At 37.9% G+C, this 25,058-nt stretch overlaps 1 protein-coding gene across 4 annotated transcripts in view; it reads right to left on the reverse strand.

Moving 5' to 3' along the window:
* SLC10A7 (solute carrier family 10 member 7) overlaps positions 1-25,058 on the reverse strand; it is a 154,308-nt gene that overhangs the window by 30,473 nt on the left and 98,777 nt on the right. For 3 of the 4 annotated variants that reach the window (XM_064510779.1, XM_064510778.1, XM_064510781.1), the window contains 2 exons: positions 23,202-23,237; positions 9,187-9,270 (listed from right to left, as the gene is read on the reverse strand). In XM_064510779.1, coding sequence (XP_064366849.1) covers positions 9,187-9,270; positions 23,202-23,237 — 120 coding nt within the window. The remainder of the gene's footprint in view (positions 1-9,186; positions 9,271-23,201; positions 23,238-25,058) is intronic. The other variant, XM_064510780.1, reaches the window with a different exon arrangement.

Genomic DNA, 25,058 nt, shown 5'->3' on the forward strand with positions numbered 1-25,058 from the left:
GGCTTGTCCTAATGTTGAAGGTGATCTGCAATTTTCGAGCATGTCGATTTAGCCTATAATCATTGATTTGAAGTAATTACATTCTTACGTAATTTAAGAGGAGAGAAATATAACCCAAGCCCCTGTAGGTGTCTGTGAAAGTTAAACTAGATTTTTCACAGGCAAGCTCATGTCAGCTGATTCATTTCGACTAAAAAACAATCCATTTGTTACTTATTCATGCCCTGCAGAGTTGTCTCAGGACAAGGATGCTTTGAAAGCCTCTTAATTCTTAACCAATTTTATAACCATTTCAGTGTTAACATAGGCCTTTAAAAAAAACTTGTGAAGATTTGTTGTGAAATAATGATAATTCCCACAAATACAATAAACACAACGCGCAAACAGACCAGAGCGAGCCAGCGAGCCATTTTGCTCTGTAGTAACGGCACTCTGACAGGAAATCTAATAGGGGTTGAAAAGCCACAAGCAACATGGAGGGAAACGATTAAAAAATCTCATACGTAAATTAGAGCTTGAACAAAAATACAGAGCTTCATTTGTCTGCAAACGTAGAAGAAGCCAACAAAATGATTTCTGCATGTTATGGCCCACACTGAGGACACCAGACTTGGACACCACACCAGTGTGCCACATGTATGGCCCTGCACTGCAGGGACAAGCACAGGAAAGAGAAACGGTTGAGGAAAGGTCTGAACTGATAATCCTGTGGACAGATGAACTTACAGCCTGGAGCAGAAATGTGAAGGACTGACATTCAAAATAAATGCCCTAAACAAGCACATTGATGAAAAAGAGCAAAAGGACAGTACTCTTTAGATGCAGTCATTCCTAGTGAAAGAGAATTCCTCACACTAAAAAAATTCAAATAAAAACAGCTTCCTGTTTGGGGGGGGCGGGGGAAAGGAACAAGAAAGAATTGGTGGAAAAGTAACTCCCATGTGAAACATAAAAGCATTCAAAAACACATTTTCCATGGGAAAATGCTGAAGGATGCTATCGTGTCACAGAGAACGCATTCGCGATCTCCTGCGGTACAGCTCTCTGAATGCACAAGGCCCTTGCAACCTTCTTCCCTGCTGGGACTCCCGCAGAGCTACTTCTGCAAAGAGGGCTTGTGGCCTCCAGCCCTGGGGAGTGATCACAGTGAGCATGAAGAAGTGCAAAGATTTCCATGTGGATTTGGATCAGAGCCTCCAAGAGCAGCAAATTCCTGCTGCCTGCACGTGACTGAACAGCACCTGGTGAATCTCTGCCTCCAACTGTGGTTTAGCGGGAAGAAGGGAGGGAGAGAAGTAAACCTTTGTGTTGGGGGGTATTATATAAATAAACTGCGTAATGTGAGATGCTGATAAATTCATAGGAAAGTTGGATAACAACAGAGCAAAATGGTGTCCACCAGGCAACGGCGCGCTGGTGACTAAAGCCTCCACAAGGTTTCTGGAAAGTCTGCTTCAAAACACAGGTCCAGGCCCTAGGCATGACCTCAGACTTGCCTCTTGCCCAGGATTTTATTTTTCTTTAAATAACAAAGGAATGTAATAACACACAAATTGTTACATGAAACTGCAGTGTGAACACAGGAACGTGAACATGTGAATCCGTAGTGTGGCCATTTTAATTTAGTACTGCTACTGGCATGGTTACATCTTCTTCCTCCAGCCTGCTCAACACCTGGCCCTAACCTTGTTTAAAAGCAGCTTCTCCAAGCAAATTGGCTAAGCATTCATGTGCTTGATTCACTTAATATCCCCTTGTATAAAGAAACAGGAGCCGTTATTCCAGAGAAGCAGGTAAATAACGCTCATCTATTGTAAGATCATATATGGAAACAGCAGAACATATATTATAAACAACAATTCTCTTATTATACCTTCATAACAGTCACACTATATACTCAGAGAAACCTGTCAGCAAAATGCAGCTAGATTATTTCCACCTGCCTGCTCAAGTGGTGGATATACAAGGTAACAAATGAAATAAACTTAATGTAGTTCATTACTGTTGTTATTAATTGCACTTATTAGGGAAAGGTGCTTTTTCTTCCCCCCAAATTTCATGGAATGCAGTTATTTCTGACATCTGTAATACAGTATAGCTTTCAAATTTACTAGATCTTCAACTTTAAAAATGTTTAAAACCATGAGTTGAAACACTAGAGGAAAGGGACAGGAAGTCACTCTTTCTGTTTCCATACACACACAAAAGAATCTCCTGGTATTTATATCATCACACAAGGATTTCTCCTAATTCTATCAACTCTTGGGGACTGAATTAACCATTAACAGAATTTAAAATGTTTTAATTGCGCTTTTTCTTCTATCATTATGTATTGGTATGTTCTTCAAAATACCTGGACAAAACACCTGAACTTTAACATTTCAACTAAGAAACACAAGTCACTTTTTTCTTGCGTTGAAACACATAAGGAAACAAGCTGAAACAGAGCTGGATCACTGCTAGCCCTAAATGCAGCAGTTAGTTTATTTACTTTCTCTTTTAAGGTCAGATTCTTAACTCATTCCTAACTACTATTATTGCTACTTACAACATCATAACTTTGCAATGAACTCTGCAGTGTGAAGTTTTCTTTTGAAAAGCTCTGAGTCAAGCCAGAAAGATATGAGCAACAGTTTAATAACCTCTCAATGCTCCTTCTTATACGGTGACAGCAAATGAAGAAGAAAGATGACACGGAATATTGGAAGCTACTTCAGTGAAGCTTGAAAGACATGAAAGGGGGAAAAATACTGGTTCACATTATAAAAGAAAGTGAACTAAGAATAGGGACTGTGAGAAGCAACAGAAAGAATCAGACACTGAGATGGAATTGAGATTATGTGGTTTGTAGGAATCACATAAATAAGACACAACCTCCTTCACATGTTTATATAACATAATACCCCTTCATAGATCCATGATCTGCAGCTGCAATTCAAACACACTGATCCTTTTCCTGGCTCACACTACTTCAGCCAGACCCTGTGCTGATCATTTTATAGACATAGTACCTGGGTCAAGCCATGCTCTTCTGCCCATTCCTGCACACTGTTACGAAGCCAAGACTTTGTACTGATTTCACTCACCTTCCCATAGCTCCTAAGATATCAACAAATGTCAAATATGCTCCCCCCCTTTTTTAAAGACAGTGTACAATCTAATTTAATATTTCTTTTCTGAAGATAGGATGGAAAAACACTAAAAATATTTTTATTTTGCAATCTGAGAGGAAAATATTTACAAGAGTCTTGTTTTCTTTCCTCAGATTACTGAATTCCCCTAAAAGCTATCTTACTCCATTATGTCGGTCAATTTACTGCCCAGATATAGCTCCTGGCACATATATGCCTTGAAATCAAGCTTTACAAAACTTACACAAGGCCATTTTGGAAATTAACTTTCACATTTGGGAACAATTCACAACTGTTGCTTAATAACATTAAAAACAGGTGCAGCATGGCAAAAATGTAAAGGGAATCTGTAAGGGCAGCACATATATTTTCTTCATGCTTTGTTCGTATTTCTGTGGAGACTAGATTGAGTCAAGTGTCAGAAGGGAGTGAACTGTGGTCTGAATGTTGCTAATCTGTCATCTCGGTTTTCTGCAACAACCTTCCAGAAGTGCTGATCTCCTCGAGCACCGCTCCTGCTCCCTGCAGCACCCTTGGAGATTTAAGGAAAAGTAGGGCTACTTCCATGCAGATTTAAGTTACAAGACTGAAAGCATTTGAAATCGTTCCATTTTTATAACAATTTGACTATTGTTTTCCCCCCGCCTCAACCACTATAAACCAAAATCATGCTCTAAGTGAATTGCACCTTCTGCTCACTGATAACTGCAATATACGTCTCCCTTTCAGTTCCTTTCTTATTCTCTAAAAGTAAATTCATTGCTAAGCTGTTTAGCTCCAATTTCACTGACAATTTGTACCGCAACGTAGCACCCTTTTAAAGTTGTGTTTATAAACACGCTTCTGAAATGCTGGTAGGGTTCCTCCGCAACACTTGGGGCAATGATGCAGAAAACATTTAAAATCCTTCACTTGTAGAACACCAAGATTTTTGGATTCTGTGAGGATTTCTGTACAACTGGCTTCATTTTATAGATTTGGGAAGAAGAACTACTAGAATCAAAACATTAATTTTAGCTTTAGTTAAGGTCTGTTTAATATGAAGTGCCCACTTTATGCTGGCAGACAAATTACCAGTGGGGCAACTAGAGAATGCATGAATGATAATGTACAGACAAGCTTTTTATTATTTATTCATAGAAAACAGTGGGTTTTGGTGTGCTGCTTTGAAAAATGTTCAAACCAGTAGAATATAATGAAAGCACAGTGAAAATTCTATTTCATTAACATTTAATCATAAATCGCTCTTTAATATAAAACATAAAATAAAAGTCTGTCATAAGCACTTAGGTGTAGAGAAAGGAGAAAGTCTGCAAAAGGGAGAAAGGAAATATTGCAGTGTTTTTCACTGCTTCTGCTATTTGTCACCTTCAGAAGAAAAAAATAAACAAAGAAACAACAGTCTTGAACCAAACTCTCAGACCTGATCATAAAGAAAATGCTTAGACATTTCTTGAAACCTTAATTTTAGCCAGTAAAAAGTATTATCAACACTTATAAACAAAGTAAAAATATTTTAGCATAATTGCGATAGCTGAGGAGCAGCATTTTTAATCCCTTCCATCAGACTTTACAGAACTCTGTGCTACACAGAAAAAAAAAAGTGAATTTCAACCTACCACAGAAAATTCAAAAATAATCTTTTCCATGAAATGAAACTACTACCATGTTTATCTGCATAACAAGCACTCTCAAATTCCTTTTATAGGTATAGCAGAATGGTGCACAAATAAGTTCTTGAACACTACAGATCTTCAAGGCTTACAGAAGCTGAGACCTTTACAGAACATTATAGATCATATCTCTTTTCAAAACCTCTTGTCAGGGAGGTCTTACTTTTTACTCTATAAATACAAATGCAATATTATACTATCAGCACTGATTCGACCAACATCAGATTGTCAATTAGCAAAATACATCTGTAGACACAGAGGATGCAGGCCACTGCAGACAACCTAAATATCTCTGAAAAAGAACAGAATAATTCTCCTTGTCAAAGACCATCTGTCAGTAACTGCTATCTGTAAGCCTCAGTGGCTTTCTGATCACATAATATCTCCTCCTTCTCCAGCTAGCTCCTTCAGCAGTTCTTTCTTTAACTGACAAACGACAGCCAGCACCTGAGCAGAGACTGTACATGCAGCCCCTTACTCATTTCATTGTCAGTGGCTAGAAAAGCTAGAAAAAGTGACTCCAGTCAATGGCAGCCTGGCAACCCACTGAAAAACTGTTTGAGAAACAGTAGAAAATAAGCATCAATTACATTATTTCCACGTCCTTCTCCCACCTATCACTTAAAAATATGACAAGTCAGCCAAATAACTAACATTCTTGATACATTTTGCCATAAAACAAACAAACAAAAAAACCCTAAAACAGATCTAAAAGCACCTTCTCATCTGCTTCGCTCATATTGCAGGGGCTGTGCAAACTGCCAGCTTTGCAGCCTGCCCAGAAAACGAGCATTTAGGCAATACAGATTTTCCCAGAGGTGACATTTTTTAAAAGGAAAATATCCCCCTCAGAGAATGCTTCCTTTCAGCAACCTCCTCTGTTTTACACTGATGTGGATCCAGCTTAAAGCCTCTGTTGATCACAGTTGAGTTAGGATGGTTGAAGAGAAACAATCCTCCAAGCAGGCAGGTCCCAAGCTCGCTTTTTTTCAAATCAAGTTCTTTGCTACTAGGTAACCCTAGCAGGCTTTCTTGCACTGACTTTTCTGCTGAACGGTATGACTGTGCATGGTAAGGAATTGACACTGTGGGCGTAAAATGATAAATTAGAAGTAATTGCTGAAGCTGTCATTCATGAATTGTGGGCCATTATCTCTTAATGCATCTGGAATCCCAGAGTGAGCAACTTGTGATTTACCAAGTATTATTACATTGTAACACAGCATGTTGTGCAACAGTTCGATAGTGAGTGAGTAGAGGTCTACAGATGAGATGCAAAACTTTGCATTTAATTTAAAACAGATCCATGCCACTTCTGGATGAAGGGAAATCAGACACATGACTATACCACTTGGTGTCAGTACTTTTCTTGCATATTGTTTTCTCCTGATTACCGCAACTTAGTCTTGGATACTCACCTTCAAAAATGGCTTTGATTCTTATCTGGATTAGAAACAGGTTGGTTTATTTTTGTACAGTTCTATCTAATCAAGACAATCAGTGTAGACTACTCTTAGCATTTTGATCTATAGCTACCCTTAGCATGTCCTTTCTTCCATGTCTTCTGAATAGATCGCCAGTGCAGCATCTTTAGAAACAAAGTCTTTATACTTAAAGGAATGTGGGTTATTTCTGTTTCATTTCCAGGTACTGCTTCAAACACTTTTAAAGGAGAGTCAGCCTTTTGTTTGTTGTTGAATTGTACTCATAAAAATCAAACAAATTCTTAAGTAAGTCTTAAATAAGTGACTGAGTTACGTAAGCTTTAAGATTGCTTTTTTTTCTTTCAGTCTTTATCAGAGCTCCTAAATCATATCTGTTCTCTGTTAAGTCTCGTCACAACTGTGATTTTGAACTTACGATCACTCAGAGCACTTATTTTATATGCTTATTGCACAATTCATATTACTTAGCCTTATTGTATCGTGCTGCGAAAAATACCCCATCGCCAGTCATCTCAAGTAGCAATTTTTTGTAACGTCTTTCCAAAGTAAGATGCCATTATACATATAGATGAAACGACTCTTGAAATTCTTCAATAGCTTTGTCCAGCAACCTACCATCATCTTCAGACTCTCACTAGACTGCAGTAGAGCTTGCGGATACTCTGTTTAGCATGGTAGATTACTTCATTCTGCCTACATCTGCTGTTGTCCTATTTGTTTCCTAGAAATTCCCAACTAAGGCAACAACTTCCAGGTTTTGGACCTTTCAGGACCAGAGGATTCAAGTTATTTTGCTTGTTCTATGTTTCACGGAGACTTAACTTAATTTTGATAAGAATGAAATACACAGGAATGTTCATCAGCAAATCCTCATGGTCCTAATTAATAAGGAGGTTCTTAGGCATTTAACTGAAAACATGTGAGCAATCCAATAGACTTCAGAGGCACAGCGATTGGTATGTCCCTTTTTCAAGTGATATGGTTATATCTAGGTTGTGTAGGTACAGATGCTGGTGGCTACTGTTGTGCTTATCACACTCATCTTCCTATTAGACCTTAATGGTTCTTTTTGATCATATAAGAAAAAAACTTCACTAGGACTTCAGAAAGTTACAGTACGTGCCAATTTTGAAATTTACCATTACAGTTTGATACAAGACTGATTTACTGTTCTATATAGCACAGAAAATGACAGAGATGATCTTAATATTGCCCTATGCATTCCATTATAGGCTCCACTTTCACTTGTCTACATTTTAACCATGTTTTCTATTCCAAAATCTGCTTTAGGCTGACAAAATCCAGCAAGTTCCAGTTGAACCCAGAATTAAACTGTAGATTCTAGAGTCAGCACTGGTACTTTTCAGGAATGAGCTGCAAATCCCAGCAATAATCCCTCAAATGTGGTTTCACAGAGCGGGTAACCTTCAACTATTGTTCATAGCTGCTCAGTTGCTTAAAAGAGCAGAAAACTGCCCGAGTTCTGCTGTGCCACTGCTGAGTGGCACGTGTGTGCGTGAGTGTGTTTGTGAGAGAGAGAGATCGAGAGATCAGCATGACTCCATGCAAGGGCATTTTATATATTTTTTTTACTCTCTAAAAAAACATAAACATGTTCTTTTAAAAACGTAAGACTTAATGTTTACAAATCCCTACATAAAATGACAGCAAAATTAAACCTCAAAAGTTAGAAAGGCCACTGTCCAAGGAATAAACCACAACTGCATAGGATATATTATTTTTCCACAGGACTTTGTTTGCAGCTGAGATGTGCAGTGAATGAGGCATGGGAAAGGGCACTGCATGGTTCAGATGCCTGAATACCATCCTGAAGAAAAGGATTCAACTCACATTTCTGCCAAGAAGTTCCCAAATGATGCTATGCAAGACAGTTACATTCAACTTTCTCAGATGGTACCAGCTTCTTTTGTCTTCTCTTCTAAGTGGCCAATGATCTGTGACCAAATTTGCAAAAGGAGAGAGCTTTCAGAAGTACAACAGTCTGTGGGAGTTGGATTCTGAATGCCTGAGAATAATGAGTACTTATAAGTATGTAAAACTTAGACTTCCGGTGTTTTGCTTTTGGTGTCCAAGCACAGTAGACACTTCTCAGATTTTGATCTTAGTATAGCAATTTCCCAATCATGAAGTGGAAGAAAAAAAAATACTTAATGAATATTAACATTTGTGAAAAAATACCAGATAGCACAGAGACAAGAGTCACAGAAAATCTTTCACTGCAATTAGCATCTTTGCATGCAGTGCAGGACTTCAATCACATGCCATGAAAAATAAGGCCTCGTGTTTCAACATGAACAATGAGGATAAAATGAAATATTGAACAGCTGCTCATTCCATGAGTACCCTCCAATCCAGTGCAACAAATGATGGAGGAGTCCTGTGGAAAAAAATAGTTTGGGAGTGTGCAATTAAAAACCTTATTGTAAAGTATACGCAAAATGGCTCGAGCAACCTTAGTTTTATCATTTCTAAACGTCTGACTGCTTAGCCCTAATGGATTTTTTTAACGTAGGGATTTTTTTTTCCTGTACTTAGTAGTAGACGCTACACAGGGAGAACTTCCTTCATCATCCAGGCAAAGGGCATGTGACAAAAGGACTATATAGTATTCTCAAAGCTCATTTGTATGGGGCTGGAATTTCTCACAGTCTGGGCTGCCATTTTTCCCACTTTATGTTCACAAACTCCTTTCTTGATATGCAGTAGCGTATGTTTGTGGTAGTGAGGGACAGATGCTCAATCTCAACAAAGATCAATGTGGCTCCAGGGAGCACTGCAGCATCTTTTCTCTGATATTAGACTCCACTATCCTGAGGCTGTTTCCTATGTAGCAGTTTACCATGTTGCCAGTGTGTCTTTACGATAGCTCTCTTTATCTTATTTTTTTAAATAAGGATGTATATTTAAAAGACATACCTGTCCAATAATAAGAGGGACTACAACAGTCATAAACAGCTGCGAGAATATAGATGTAAAAGGCACAGAGGAGGATGATCCAAGCTACAAAATAAAAGTATACCATTAATATTCAACTTTTTCTTAGAATCTGCAAATTTCATGCACAGATATCACATATTAATATACCATTTATTTTATGTGTAAAAACTTGGAAGTGTGTGCACACCTTTAAGTCTCAGTAATGCATTTAGTATTCTGTAATAATGAAAGTAAAGCAATCTCTGGTTGATTATTCTATAACCTAAGGTAACAGCCATATCAATATTCATTTAATTGAAATCCTGCTACATACATATGCAAAGTAAATCATATAAGCATTTATAGAATCATAGTCTAAAAAATACAGAGAGTGAATTTCTTTCAATGTAAGCAATTAGATCAACTAACCTTGCCATTTATACAAAGAAACAAAAAAACCCTGTTATAGTTATTTTCAGACTATTTAAAAAGCAAATAAAACTAAGACTAAAGACATTCACGTGCTTTATTTCAATGACATTAAAAAAGACATCTTTTAACTGTTCTTTTATTGTGAAAGCTAAACAGTGACAGGCTGTCTTCAAATAGGTGATCTCTTACAAATATATTTATGACTTTAAATGCTAAAAGTATTTTCCTAAAAGATGCATGAAGAAAAGGTGAACCAAATGAAGTCAATGGGATTTTTGCAACCTACTTCAGAATGTGTAGGACAATATGCACAATTTTTTTACACTCTGATTGGACTTACTTTATGCTAGGCCACTTAGAAGTTTCATTTAACATCATTTAACATCTTTTTAACAGTATTAGAACATATATTAACAAATTTATAGTATGAAGACCGAAACAGCATTGTCAGAGCTTCTGAGGAGAAACCATTCCACAGACAACTGTTTCATAACAGGGGTAAAATGACCTAACACCGATACCAATGAGGATTTCACAGATCCACATGATTTTATTTTACACTTCATTTTAAAGATCCACAAAATGATGCCAGAATTCAGAATTTTTTCAGCTCCATCTAATTAAGTGATACTGATCTCCTAAAACATTCTCACATACTTCATGATCATAAATTAGACTCACACTGCATTATACTTCTGACACATATCTTCCTTTCAAAGCTACCTGCGGGCATTATAGACAGGATGATCATACAATCTAGTCACATCATATAATTCTGCCTAGCAAATCAACATATGGCCATAAAAATAGGTTTGATATAAAAAAAGGATTCTTCAGAAATTCAAAAATTTCACACACTATTTTACCTTATTTGGAATTGTATGATGACCTTTACCCAAAGAAAATCATCTGATAAAAAACCCAGTGCAAATTATACCACTATTACAGATTTTATGTGCGCTGCTTGGGAAAATGATGTACATGCCAATGGGGCTCTGTTTGTACATAAGCTGAGCTCTTGATGCATGAAGCTGGCATCAGAACTGGGAAACAGCATGATATGAAATTCACTTTTCACACTCAGGGAAATCATGGGTATGTGAATACTGCTTGGCTAGCTTAGTGTTTAAGAGAGTGGGACCAGACCAAGTCTTCTCTTTTTTAACATAGTCCATCGCTTTCTTTCATATGACCTTCTCTGAATGTATAGGAGAGACCCTTCCACAGCACATAATGAGATATGGCTGTTTGCTATGTATTTCATTAACTGGCAACATCAGGGAAGACTTAGTCTGGCCATTTAATAAATGAGATAAACTCATCCATTTTGTACACAATCCTGTCATCTCTAATTTTAACAATGGGGGCACAGAAGATGGGTTGAGGGGAGCTGAAGAAGATGTCATCTCTCAGACTCTTGCTTTGTAAGTAGGGTGCAAGAGAGAGCACCAAGATTAAGGAGCTTAAATTTCCCATGGAGACAAGACTGAGAAGTAAATGCTTCCAGGGGAAGATTTGGATCATCCACATGAGTACATCAAGTTGTACAGCAAAAATATTCCATTCTTAGGGAAAAGAGGGAGCTGGAGCCATGATTCCTTGCAGAAAATGGAGCATCAATCCATCATACCACTCATGGCCACCTTGTTGTTTTGATTCCTGTAAGGAGCTTCTGAAATTTTAAAAGGTTCATAGCCTTTCAAACTGTATTTCAACTTTTTTTTTTTGGGGGGGGGGGGGGGGAGCCTACATACTGGGGAGCTAAAAGCATTACTTATTACATGTTCAAATAAGCTTTTTCAAGTGAAAAAGAAGATTTTCAAACTTTAACACCTGACTGAGTCACAGAGCAGTGAATCTAACCAAACAGTTTACATTCCAGGACCCTCTGCATGGCTTCATGAAACCATGACACTTTGCCAGTGGTTCTTGTGGATTTTTATAAAAACACCCATTGAAGTTTTTTTGACTATTTTAAAGTTTTACGCTCAGTGGATGTATAATCACTTTCTAAGTCAGGAATGAAAAGACGTTAAACAATATAACATATTGCTAAAAAAAGACAGCCATTCAAACAGCAATAGTCTTGCCAACTTTTTTTAAAACATTAGTTCAAATGCAGTATCTTCAAGCTGTTATGGATTCATAAGCACTGAGTATGAAGCTTTTTTCTTTTTAAACACAAAATAGAAACTGAATTACAGATACTGAGACATGGGATGATAAAAAACCCACCCACATCACAAACAAATTTACCTCGGAGAGGTAAAATTATTTTACTCAAAGTAACAGGCTTCCACATCACAGTAAGATTCACCACCTTGCTAACTTCACCCCATCAGTTCAGGCTCATATCACTGTCCTCTGGCCCACCAAAAGACTGACACAGACACTCTGGATAACTGTCTCAATCTGACCACATTTTGAATAAAACAAAAATGAACAGATCAGTCCAAAATGCCAATTAAAAGAAATGATTAAGTTTTTTTTAAGCTTTTGCCAAAAGCAAGTAAGTTCTTCGGCTACTTCTGGTTTGCGGGGAAAAAAACTCTCATTCTCTAAGAAAAGGTCTCTAAAAAGTTTTGCGGCTCCTAGTATGACTCCTCTTCTGGATGATCCTATGATCATGCTATTTTTGATCCTGTTTTAGCCAAACAGTTGAGAATCTGACTTTTCTGCCCGTCTCTAGTACCTCCATTATTTTCTGCACAGCAGAGTGGAGCTAGCTTCTTTCTTGGGTTCTCACAAGGTTCTAATACTCTGCTACACCACGCTTGGGCATGAGTACAAAAGAGTAGTGAGAATTTAGGAACAGAGGAAACAAAAAAAGTTCGATAGAACATTAATCAAACCTTTCAACATGTTTACAAATGCTAATATTCTGTCTGCATGAATAACTATGATTTTGTTCAGGTTTTAGTTGGATCAAGCTAAGTTGTGTGCCCCATTTGCTGGCATGAAATGATTAAATAAAGAAAACCCTACATCTTTTCCATCATACCAAAATAATACAGCATTATGATAAAATATCTGATTATATTTGGCTGTATTTGGCTGTCCCCCTTGTTATAACAATCTCCATGCCTAAAAATGAACCTTTCTTCATGTGGAAACAAGAACAGAAGAAAAAATTGTAAGAACAAGTGTAGAAACCTCACAGAATCAAACTGCTTATTTATATCTGAAAAAAAAAAATCTGACTAGAATATCTTACGGAAGATAAAAATGCAATATTTAATGGAAAAAAACATAAATGTTCATTCCAGTGTTTTGAAAAAGTACTTGTTCAGGTTTATTTTAGAACTTTTTTTTTTTTTTTCAGAAAAGCTTGGTATAAATGTGACTGGTATGCACTATTCTGGATAGCAGCAGGCTTATTATACTAACTAAATTCAAACAAAGACAATGAAAACTTTTTCTTATGGAAAGGAACAGGCACTTTGCACTTAAATAATCCCAGTTATTTCAGTCAGACAACTCATGTGAGCAAGAATTGCATCTTCTGCAAGTGTTTCCTGGATATGGCTGTAATGAGAGTGAGTTCCAGGCAAATCTTTCCAAACAGCTTGGTCATCACGCAGTCACCATGCAGTACTTTAAACGCGACCTGCAGCATTCTTGCTACTATAATTCTAGACCTCTCTTCTCAAGAGACTGTCTGTTTCAAAAATACTTGACAAATTATTTAGTGTGTTTGTTTATAAGTTTGTGGTAGAAACACTGGCTTATCCTTAATTGATAGGGTGTGTTTAACTGGTTGTGGAAGAAAAAATATCTTCCTTGCATAAAAATAAGACAATTCCACTTCCATGCCTAGACTGCCTCCACAAGCCAGATGCTCTACTCTCATCTTTCTGACTGACTGGGTAGGTATCAAAGCGGGGGGTTCTTCCCCAAGGATGTTCCCAGATCTGCAACTGCCACTGATTCAGAATAAGCACGCCTCCTACCAGTCATACCAAATTATAATCCAATGCCACATGTGTTGCCTATATCAAGTCCACTTCAGAGGCAGCTGTCCTTTGGGGCCTTACTCTTCCAGCATTTTCTTATAATTAACATGTTTCCTCAGACTGTGCCTTTGCACCCTAATACATCATTAGTCAACTTCAGCCTTGCCATTTGTTAAGCACAGCCAGGCCTTGGCAGAGAAAAGGAAGTGAGGTGGGGGTGAAAAGAGGACAGAACTGAGTGGGAGGGTCACTGCCTGCTTATGTGAGATCTCCAATTTAAGCTTTTCTTTTTCCACCTTCAGGTCAAGCTACTCTGATACCTGTCTTTCTAAATTTTGTCTTCAACATTTTACCGTCACTGCTTCCCTGGTTCATGTTGCTTTGTGTTACTCTCATCCAGCCCAGACTCTGCTGCAAAAGGGGCCTGCCTGGCCCACCCCACACTCTCATCCCCATATGTCCTGCTGGGGTGACAGTCCCATCACAGAAGGGAAGTGGAAGGTGATGCATTTTTAAAAAATATGCAGATGGGATGCAGTTCAATATGAAAGGTCAACAAACATGAGTGACCAACTGAACTAAACTCTCCCTGCTTTTACTTCTTCCACTACCCTTATCTTGTCATTGTGGTATGTTACACCACCCAGTCATACATACCCTTACCCAGACATTGCAGTATGTTACATTTCAGAGAAAAAGTATACAAATCTCCCTATTAAATAACTCAGGTACTTGAAAAATGGGAATGCTTTGCAACTAGTACAATATAATTACAGTAACAACATTCAGGCTCTGAGAAGTAGGAAGTGTCTTGCACTACTCTGCAGGAACGGGGCTGACAGCACCTAAGAGTTTGGCATTGCCCTTCTCTAGATTTCAGGTAGAAGGCAGAGCTTGGAGGTCCATGTATAAACAAAGGAGTTCCTTTGACTGGATCAAGCATGAAAAAAAAAAATCTCTTTGGTAGAAAAGTATAAATCAGGCCCCCCTCACAAAAAAATAAATTAAAAAAAAAGCAGGTCTAATAAAGACTCTTGCTGTCTTTCCCTGTCTCCAACGTAGACTTTATGAAAAACTTTATGAAGAACACAGCAAGGTAAACTCTTTATTAACCAATTACCAAGAAAAAAAAAAAGCAAAACAATAATCATTTTTCTTCTTGGGAATACCAGCTTGTCTGGCCTTAGGTCTTTAATTTATTCTGATCACAGGAATTGTAGATGGAGGTCAAGAGAGATGAAACAGTCATTCCTGCATAATATTTCATGACAGTCTGAAGAGAGCTAGCAGGTCACTAGGATGTTTCTTCCTAATCCACTGCTTTAAAGGCATTTACAGGCAGAGTGTTTAGATATCTCTGGAAGCATGGAAGAGAAGCCATGAAAAAGAGGTTACATCCCAGAGGCTGATCAAGAGGTCCTGGAACTGCCTGCCTCTAATGGGTGCTGACAGCAGGAGAGGAAAGGGAAGGGCAGGCACATCTCTGAGGATGGAGCTTCTAGTAAGAGAACAAGGAAGTAAAAAAGGAGGGAAAGAAAAGCACAAAGGATGAGACTAGATGGCAAAAGGGAGGTAGTAGTATAGTTTTCTGCTACTGTATTGTTACTTTTCCTTGAGGAGGTTGCCTTGATAGAGACTGATAGGTTTGAAAGGTTATTTATAGTCCTTTATTCTCACTTCCCAAAGCCACTGAGGGCTGGCCGTCAAAGGCAGACAAAACTATGGCCACCAGTCTTTAAATTCTGCTAAGCACTAAAGATTAGTCCATACCTGCTGGATTGATTGCTGCAATCAAGTCTTTAGACTCAGGCTGCTGATTAAACTAAGGATCCCGCCTTGTTTGGCAATGGGGACCTAAACAAAGCTTTGGAAAGGGGCAATCAAATCAATCCATCAATAACCATCACTGCGCTCAACATCGCCTGCTTCTCAACCTTCTCAAAGCTTAGCCAGTTTCTCATGACATATGTTAAATTCAATCCTGTGCAAATCAGCAAAACTGCAGCTCTAAAAAATGCTTAAAAGAGCAGGAAAAATAGAGTTTGGCATTCAGAAACAAATGGGCCTCAATTTCCTCGCATGAGCAGAACCAGAGGTATCAGAAATAATGTATTTTAATTTTAAAATAAAGCTTTTAATTCTGCCTATCAAAAACCATAAGCTGTCTCATCGCAGAGACGTTCAATGGTTTGGCAATAGCATGTTTTAACAAAAAGATCTTTCATCGCTATTTCTAAGAAGTAAAGGCAGACATAAGTCTTTAGTTCTCCTAGAGAAAAACAAAGAGATGCTCGGTCTTATGGTATATTTTGCCAACTCCTGCATATTTTATATGCTTCTGTGGCCATGGAAATTGATTTGGCACAAACATATTAAAAAAATTCAGCTGTCTGCATATACCCTCCAGTTCTGTTTCCCCAAAATGAAGTTTCATAATCAGATTTCTGGAGAAAGAAAAGCTGACAGAATCTGTCAACTTTACAAATGCTTTTTTCTGGGTTAGGCAAGGAGCAAGTATATTTTGGGATTCTCTTGCTGAAGTGATCACAGATTCCTAATCCCATTCTGGGTTTCTCTATGGCACATTAAAATCCAAGCCAACTGAAACATACTTGCCATTTTAAAGCACTTCATACAGCTATAAAAATATCCATAGGTATTTTAAATCTGAACTATACTGGAGCTAGTATTCCACTTTACCACAGGACAACGATCTCGAGGGCTAGTCAAAAGTACAAGTATCAAACGTACACAGTGTCAAACGTACAACCCAAAGGCACCTAAATGGGAGTTAGATGGTTAATTCCTTTGGAGAGCTGAGAGTTAAGGACTAGTACCCCAAAACTCTTCTAGTAACTTGGAGTGACTAACTGAAAACAAATAGATTAGGAAACCACAGGATAATTAAGAGCCATGAATATTAGGCATCCATGAAAAAGGCAGCTGTGACATTCCAGCAGAAATAAACCAATCAAGATAGGGGATATTGGTGACACTGGATAAGCTCTCATGAAAAGCACCGTGCTACTGTGCGCAATTCTGATTATCTGAGTTGAAGAAAGAATTAAACCTGGGACAGGTGCAGAAAACACCTGAGAATGAACAGTTTGTTTTATGAGCAAAGACTAGAAATGCAGGGTTTATTTAATCTAGCTGAATGATGTCTTGGAAAAGTGATAGCACTGTACACTATGTATGAATCAGGCAGATAGACTCCACAGAAGACATGCTGTTCAGCTGTATGATAACACTGGCAAAAAAAGGTAAACGGGTAAATACTGATCAGCTGGAAATTAGAAGCTTTCTACTACTCAGAGAAACAAGTTTCTAGCATTGCGCGGGGAGAAGAGGGAGAGGAAAAACCCTTACACACTGGAAGCACATTCAGTTTTGAGAGGGACTGCACAGCATGGAGAAGAGGAGGACTAGATGATTCAGGACCTGTTCCTCCCAGTCTCCCAGTTCTATGCATCCTATTAAGACGTACATTTAGTTTCTGCTGAATAGAAGTAAGATGCATCTTTAGAAGACTCCTCTAACATTGCAGAGTTGTAAAATTTCAGGAGCAAAATCAAGTAGAAAAGAAGGTCCTCCACAGAAGTGTTACATATTTTGGAGCCTTCTGCCAAGGCAAATTTACAATAATTTGTATGTGTTTCAGGAAGGGGGGACATCTATTATTCTCCGAGTGTAATTTGTATATAATTTTATATAACAAAGCCATAAAAGGTTAATTTGACAAAAGCATAAAATGTTTAAACCAAAATTTCACATCAGTGGTTGAAAAGATCTTGTCAATTGTAACGTGTTTGGATCAGATTCACCGTATTTTTTTCTTCCTAATGATTGAAGAGAAAGGAAATGGCGAGGTAAATATCCAGGTAGAAATGATGATGCACTTTAAAACTTTCACATGAACGAGCTGATCCGTTAACAGCTAACGCACCATGCTACTCCCTCCCTGTACACACACACACTCTGTAATCAGCCTTTTGTCACACAGTAGTGAAATCCATTAGCTGCAACTTCCTTATCAAGGCTTTCCAGCTATTAAAATATTTGCATATTTAACAATTCATTCCTCAGTTGACTGGTATAAACATTCATTTACAGAGGGCTTGAGAGGAAAAGCAAAACAGTGTGTGCAGAAATCTTGTCTTTTTTTAAAAAAAGTCTTGACTGCACCTGCTAATAAAAATATTTATCTGAAATAAAGTAGCATGGTATTGGAGAAGACTTAGCAAAAAATTGAGGAAATCATCAACTCAAAACCCAATGTTTTAATCTAAAGACTGTGAAAACGGGAAAAAATGTAACTTCAATATTTCTGTCAACATCTAGTTTCATTCATGTCCTTATTCATCAGTTATTTTGTTTTCTCTCTGAGATACTAGCACAGAATTTCCTTCACTTGATACTCCTGAATTCTTTCAGCAAAGCCACTTTCTAGTACTTACGACATCACTATTTACAATGCCATCATCGAAACATCTGCTATAAAATTCAGAAACTTGAGGGGGCACCAGAGAAAAAACCCACCACTGAATAAATCAAGAAAAGGAGCAAGCTGATAAAGCATTAGGAAGCTTCCATTTTGACATATATGTCATGATAATCATCTCTGGTAGAACAGCAAACATGGAAACAATGTGCGACTGTTACATGGATTTTTTGCCAAGCGTATTTTTTAAAATACATATGAATTTTGCATTGGCTCTTTACCATTGCATGTTAACTTGTTTGCAGGCACACTTCTGAAGTACGTAAAGTAAATAAAAATGTAAAACACATACTTTTTTCTAACATTTTCTTTGATGGCTTTCAATACAGATACGTGGATTCACACACCTTGAGTTTGCTGCTTTGAGAGCTAATTGACTGTGCTTCCAACAACTGAAGAGACCAGATCAGTCAGCCACTGAATCTCAACAGTAGTAGTACTATCAAGAAGATGGCAGAGTTGGGATACTGCATCATGAAACTGCAGTATCACATTTGGCTCTGGCAAACATGCAGATGACTTCTCATATTCTGATACGACACAACCAGTGAAATCATACACTTGTGTGGTTCGATACAACTGCCAATCCATGTGCTCAACTCAGTTCAAGGACAGGGAAGGCAACTCGCCAGTGGGGCTGGAAAGGGATAGATGCACTTTCACATGCGAAAGGTCACCCTGCATACTCTTACATGGCAGTACAATATCTACGCTCACTCTGCTTCCAGGACAAATCCAAGGGACATGACCTCGCTGAGGCCCTAGGCTGCTCTCCATCCTGGAGCAATATAAAAGGCACATGAAAGCCTTGAACGACAATAAACCTGCATTTTACATATTTCTGTTTTTCATGCCTGAAGTTACAATCTCAGGAGACACATGCAAGATGATATAGTTAAAACTGTTGCAGAGTGTAGTGTTCCTGAAGTTCTGTCCTTCAAACGAGACATTTTAAAAAAGGTGCTGACATCTCGAGGTTATTAAAGACATCACAGCACGATTATCGTCCCAGCATGGTGGCACCTTTTGTTTAACTGTCTTTCAGTAATGTAAATGTGTTCAGGTGCAGCATATTTCTGCATTCAAATCCTAAACAAACACCTGCAAGTGGATAAGAGTTAGCCTTTGTCCCAGCCACACATCGGGGTGGGCTTGAGCCTCTTTCGCCTATATTCATTAGCAGTTTACTCTGAAAGTCAGTTGGATTAGGTCAAGAAATACAATATTATCTGCTGAAAGCACAGGTGTCAGATTTGGATCCGTTTCTCTTACTTCAGCTCTCTCTGTTAGTTCTAAGATTACTTTATCATCTCCCATGGTTACCTTGTTCAGCAATAGTGGGCTCTTAAAATTTGCCAAAAAGAGGTGCCAGTACAGGCAACGGTTTAAACCACTGGACTGTAAAGCTTGTAAGGCACTGCACAAACTTTTTTTGATGAAAGGTTATTAATAAACAGGAAATGTTATTAAAATTACAGATGGAAATAACTAAGCTGAACATAGAGAACAAGTCATATGATAACTGAAGATGCACAGTAGTGTTTCATACCCAAATGACAAAATCCCTTAAACATTATTTACACTATTCGTAACCGTTACTTACCGATATCAATATGGATATTTCCAAAGGCAAAATTCCTTCTACACTGCAATATCTAGTTATTTGAGTCTTTCTTTTCCCCAAATGTTTTTGAGAAAATGAAACAAAAAGTTTAGTCCTCTGCTTTAAAATTCTTCATGATTAGTCTGTTATCACTGGTTTCAGCTAAATATCTGACCTGACAAGAGGAAGACAGACAGCATCCTTCTCTGAATGCTGTGGTTCACAGACTATTATCATGAAAGAAACACTGCTGACTGTTGCAAAGAAAAGCAAACAGCATAATACCATGCTAACTTGCAGCTGATGAACCTTACAGTACCTCATGTTGCAGCACTTCTGCTTATCATATACATGAATCCTAATCAATTATATATAGTTTATGGTACATTGCCCATTTTTAACACCATTGCTGGGAATACAACATATTGACTGTTAATAATAAGGGTTAACACGAGGATGATGATATTGCAGACTAATGCACCTGGAAGCCAAGATTCAATAGCTTCTAAAATGTTAATCAGATATCTACAGTGAATGCTGCTATTCTTTAAAGTCTAACTAAGTGTTCTCACAAGGATACAGCCTGGTAATTAAGTGCACAATATCTAAGGTTTCATCAAGCCAATCATTACCTCTCAGAATGTTTTTTCTGGTAAGCTTTATACCAAAAGTTTCACAGTAGAAATATACTTTTCAGAAATGTAATTGACAATCACACATTTAACACCATTCATTTAACATAATAAATTATTTGTATTAAATGTATAACTTATTATAAGCTTCAAGATGTCTTTATCATCTTTGTTTAGACAACTCATATTTACATTATCAGACATTTACAAAAAGCAAAGGCAGTTCAGAACATTATGTTGTCTGGTGCATATGGGGCAAAATTTAAACCATAACCACTGCCCCAGATTAAACTATACAAGAAACTAAGAACAAGCTAATGGACAACAATTTATTATATTCTGGCAACACTAAGAGTATTTTATGCGCAGTATACAGGGAGCCTTGCCAATAGCATCACTAATACAGTGTAGCATTCTTATTATTGCAGTGTGGCTGTGGAAGAGCTAATGCTAGTGAGTACTAAATTCATGGAAAAAATTTATTAAAGGCATTGACTTCAAAGTATTCAGAAGCCCAACTCAGGTACTGTTGAGGTAAATGGGAGGGTTTTTTATCCTGAAACATGAAAATTCCACACTATATTAGTTAAGCAGTAAAATGAGACTGGATAACTAACTGGCAAATGGTACAGAAACTAGAAACAGAAAGTCACCAGTGTTTCACAGTAACTAAGCAGTACCACATGAAACAATCAAGCAGCAAGTTGAAAACAAACAAAAAGAAGTGTGTGAACTGGGTGCTCAATACCACTACATATTGTGGAGGCCAGATGTAACAAGGAAACCTCAAAGGAAAATTAAACATGTTCATGGGGAAAGGTCCACTGCGGGCTACTAAACCCAAAGACATAGTTGCAACCTCCAAGCTGAGGAAGTCCAAACCACCGATTGCCAGGGTACGAGAAGCGTACAGCGGGACAAGCACATTTAGTTTGCTGTCCCAAGTATCTGCCATGGGTAAAATGAACCTTCAGAGAAGATGGACGTTATGTTGGCAAGACAGACTGCTGGTCTCACCAGAAAGGCTGCTCCTCACGTGTCAAGTCCTCAGCAAAGATATCAAGGACTTTTAAACGTTTATATACCTCAAGAAGAATCCTCAAATTTTGGGCTTTGTGACAAAGACAAAAGCTGCAGCTTTTGTAACTTTTCTCCCACACAAACTAGTTTAACTGTTTATCACTGAGATGAAAAAATAATTCACCTGCATATTTACTTTAGGAAGAACAGCTCAGAGTCATGCTATAGACAGCAGAACAAATGCTATGCCTTTTGAAGTGGCTCCACTTATTATACAAGTGGCTCCAGATCCAGTAGGAAGGACAGAGGTCTACTTTTTGCCGCACTATTCTCTTTGCACACGCAAAAACAAACTACCACCTCTGTAAGAATAAACAACAGTAAAAACTACTATTTATGGGACAGAATACTTTGTTATCTGTCTGTTAAAAAAAAAAAAAAAAAAAAAAAGACAAAACCTAGCCCTTTCATAGGGTTAGCTGACTAGAGCACCATAACTCAGTGATGTATAGTGGGATGAAAGTTGCCAGTGAGCAAGCGTAAAAAGAGCTGAAGTTTCAGGCATTCAGAAGCAAAGCGTAGGCCTCTGGAAGAAACATATTCCATAAAGGAAAGAAGAAGAGAAGAAAATACTGAGGCAGACCATCTGGAATCAATTTCTTCAGTGTAAGAAAAACAGAACAGCCGTTTTTCTTAGAACAGGTATCTTTTTAAACCTACAGAGAACCTATGGTCCCAGCTATATCAGGAGAGCTCTGTTAGTGCATATTGGTATGTATAATACAGTCAAAGCAGTTTTTGCATAAATATAGCTGTATCAGCCGAAACATAGTTTTTCAGAGTAAAATAAAAATACAGTAAAATAAAAATACAGTAAAATAAAAATACAGTAAAATAAAAATACAGTAAAATAAAAATACAGTAAAATAAAAATCTTCCCAGGCAGTTTTACTGAGTGAAACAGTAGCTGACAGTTACACCCACTCTCACATTACTACATATCCCAGTATCATATACACTGTTCTATATGTTTTACATACATACACACACACATTTATATAGCATATATGCTGCTTCAGCCTATTTCCCTGCTCTTCACAAAGCTGCAGTCCTCAGCAACTTGCACCACAGTTGCCAGCAATTTCTCCACAAGCATCAACCCTTGCTAACTGACATGGGTCACACTAAAAGAATCATTACCTGTCTGTTAAAGTCTCTTCATTATGTACTGATAATATCCACCACAGCGACAAAAAATGAAGTTAAAACTTTGTCTTCACCCATGACCCGTAAGGAACCAAGGCCCTAACTGAAAACCAACAACGGAGAAAGTCTTGATCTAACAAGAACGGACCAACAACTTATTAGTGGTGCACAGGGGCTCCAGTAATTTGTCTTCCTCCTTCCAGTATCTCACAAAACTCTATCACAAAAATATCCATGGGCTTAGTTGCCAAAGAGTGAGGCTTCATTCATCTGAACAGGGCTCCCTCCGACTGGCTGTCATCCATTTTAGACCAGTATGATCTTGTCTGACTCCAGCACACGCATGTTCTCTAAGAGACCTCCTAACCGGGCGATCATCTTACACGGCAAGTGCTTGTATTTGGCCCAGTCTACCACCATGTGGTTTTGTGATGCTGCAAAAACAACAGGTTTCAGGCCTTTTAGCAAAAAATGCAGGTAGCGTTTGCATTCACTGTGACACACTTTTATGGTCCTTCTGGAAGGCAGTTTACTTCGTATATTGACCGAAAAATCTGTCTCAGTATTTAAGCACTGTGAAATCATCCAAACTGATGTCTTAAATATAGCATCTAATGGTACAAGATTACCCAGTAAAATGACAGATGTTTTAAGATCAAAATACTTACAAACAGTAGAAGCAGCAGTGGAGTTATAACAATGCCCTGGAAGAAATAAAAATAATTGTCTGTTAGTCAGGGAAGCAGCATACTCTTTCCTTCCTTGTACCCTGATGCACGGAAATACACAAAGGTCATTCAGCATTGTAGAAATTAAGTGACAAAAAGGAGAAGTTCAGCTTTGCTTTTCACTGTGTACGTTCTTTTGTGTCTATACATGGATCATTTTATAAACAGTACTCACTACAAATTATCTCTTCTTTTTTTAAAACCTCTAGCTTTCCCCATTTTGGACCTAAGACTCTCTCTTTTAAAACATGATACACAGAAATACAGATCAATATTTAAAGATATATACATATTAAAACTCTCCCCTCATTGTGCTATATCTTAATTCTACTGAGCTACCTCTTCCTAGGAGGAGACTGGTGGTTGAGTCCCATGCTGCCCAGTACCAGGTCCTCTCCTGAACAAAATCCACATCAACTGTGATGAATTAGGTGTTGTGACTGTGTAATGTAAGCTGATATTCCCCAAGGAAATGAGCTGAGATCTCAAAACTCATTTCACTTGATTGGACTTTGTGTCTCAGTGGTAGAAGGCAAGTCTTTCATCTAATTTAATCACACAGGACCACCTCAGCTTTCCGCATGCCCCGGGCAGATGCAAGCAAAAAGATTTGTTTTGTTCACTGACAAGAAACAGGTTTAAAGCTGATGATTGGACAAAATACAGCATTTCAAGTTTCATGAGGGTAAATCTTAAAATGAGTTGTTTGGGTTGGGAATTAACATGACATGCATCAGTTTCATAGCTACAAATAGTAATTCCCCATCGTCCTTCCATCAGACTTCAATATTTTATTATTGCTCAATAAAACTATTTTGGCATTTAATGCATACTAATTCACAAAGCTCAACCAGAACTTCTCTAGGCCAAGACTGTTCTTCAGCCAAATATTTCTCCAGAATATTTTTTCTTTCAGCTATTCACCAAATTTATTGTTCAAAGGACAAGACTATCAAACTTGCTTACATCCATCTAAAAGGATGTTTTCTTTTTGTTTTAGGGTCCAAGTGAAAAACAATCAAACAAAAAAGCAGTTGTCCCCCGCTTTTCATTTAACCTTGAATAACACAGCTTTACTCCAGTCTTTCGGAAGCTAATATTAAGAAAAAACTTATATGAGCATTTTTGTATTTGCTTTCTGCGCCCACCAAAATCACTGGTCCAGAGAGCCCACCAGGCAGAGGGCTTCTACTCAGAGCATTCTTAAAAGGCAACAAGTAAATGCCCCAAACGAGAGCAGACAAGCAGGAACGAGGAGGCAACAGTGAACCTGTACAACTTGAAGGTTCTGCAGAATCTTAAAACATATTTTGAAATAAATAATATATGCCATATCTGACTGGCCCACAGCCTAGCTATCCATAATCATTTATCTTTTTGCAAATGTCACATCTTAAATAGATCATAAAGACTGGAAAGAGAAGAAGTAGAAGCATTAAGAATTGCTTCAGGGAATCATTCCCTGTATAGGGGGAGGCCTAGACCAAAATGTAGGTATGTTTATGAAGAAATATAGGTGTTCAAGGATATCGGCAGGGGAGGAAGGAAAAAAAAGCTCAGGAAGGGAAGAGGCACTAAGAGCTGAATCGACACTTAAGTACAGTATCATCTACAATACTTAAAAGGGAGAACTGACAGTAAGGTCTGTATAAAGTGGATGCAACACAGTCACTTCATTAGAATGAGCAAACTCCAGCTTTTATGAGATATTACTAAGAATACGTAAGCCACACCCTTTCTCCTCTTCCCCTTTCTCCGCTGACAACTACATTGCACAGTGCAAAAATATTACTGAGT

This window comes from Dromaius novaehollandiae, chromosome 4 (genome assembly GCF_036370855.1).
Source record: "Dromaius novaehollandiae isolate bDroNov1 chromosome 4, bDroNov1.hap1, whole genome shotgun sequence".
NCBI classification, from domain to species: domain Eukaryota; kingdom Metazoa; phylum Chordata; class Aves; order Casuariiformes; family Dromaiidae; genus Dromaius; species Dromaius novaehollandiae.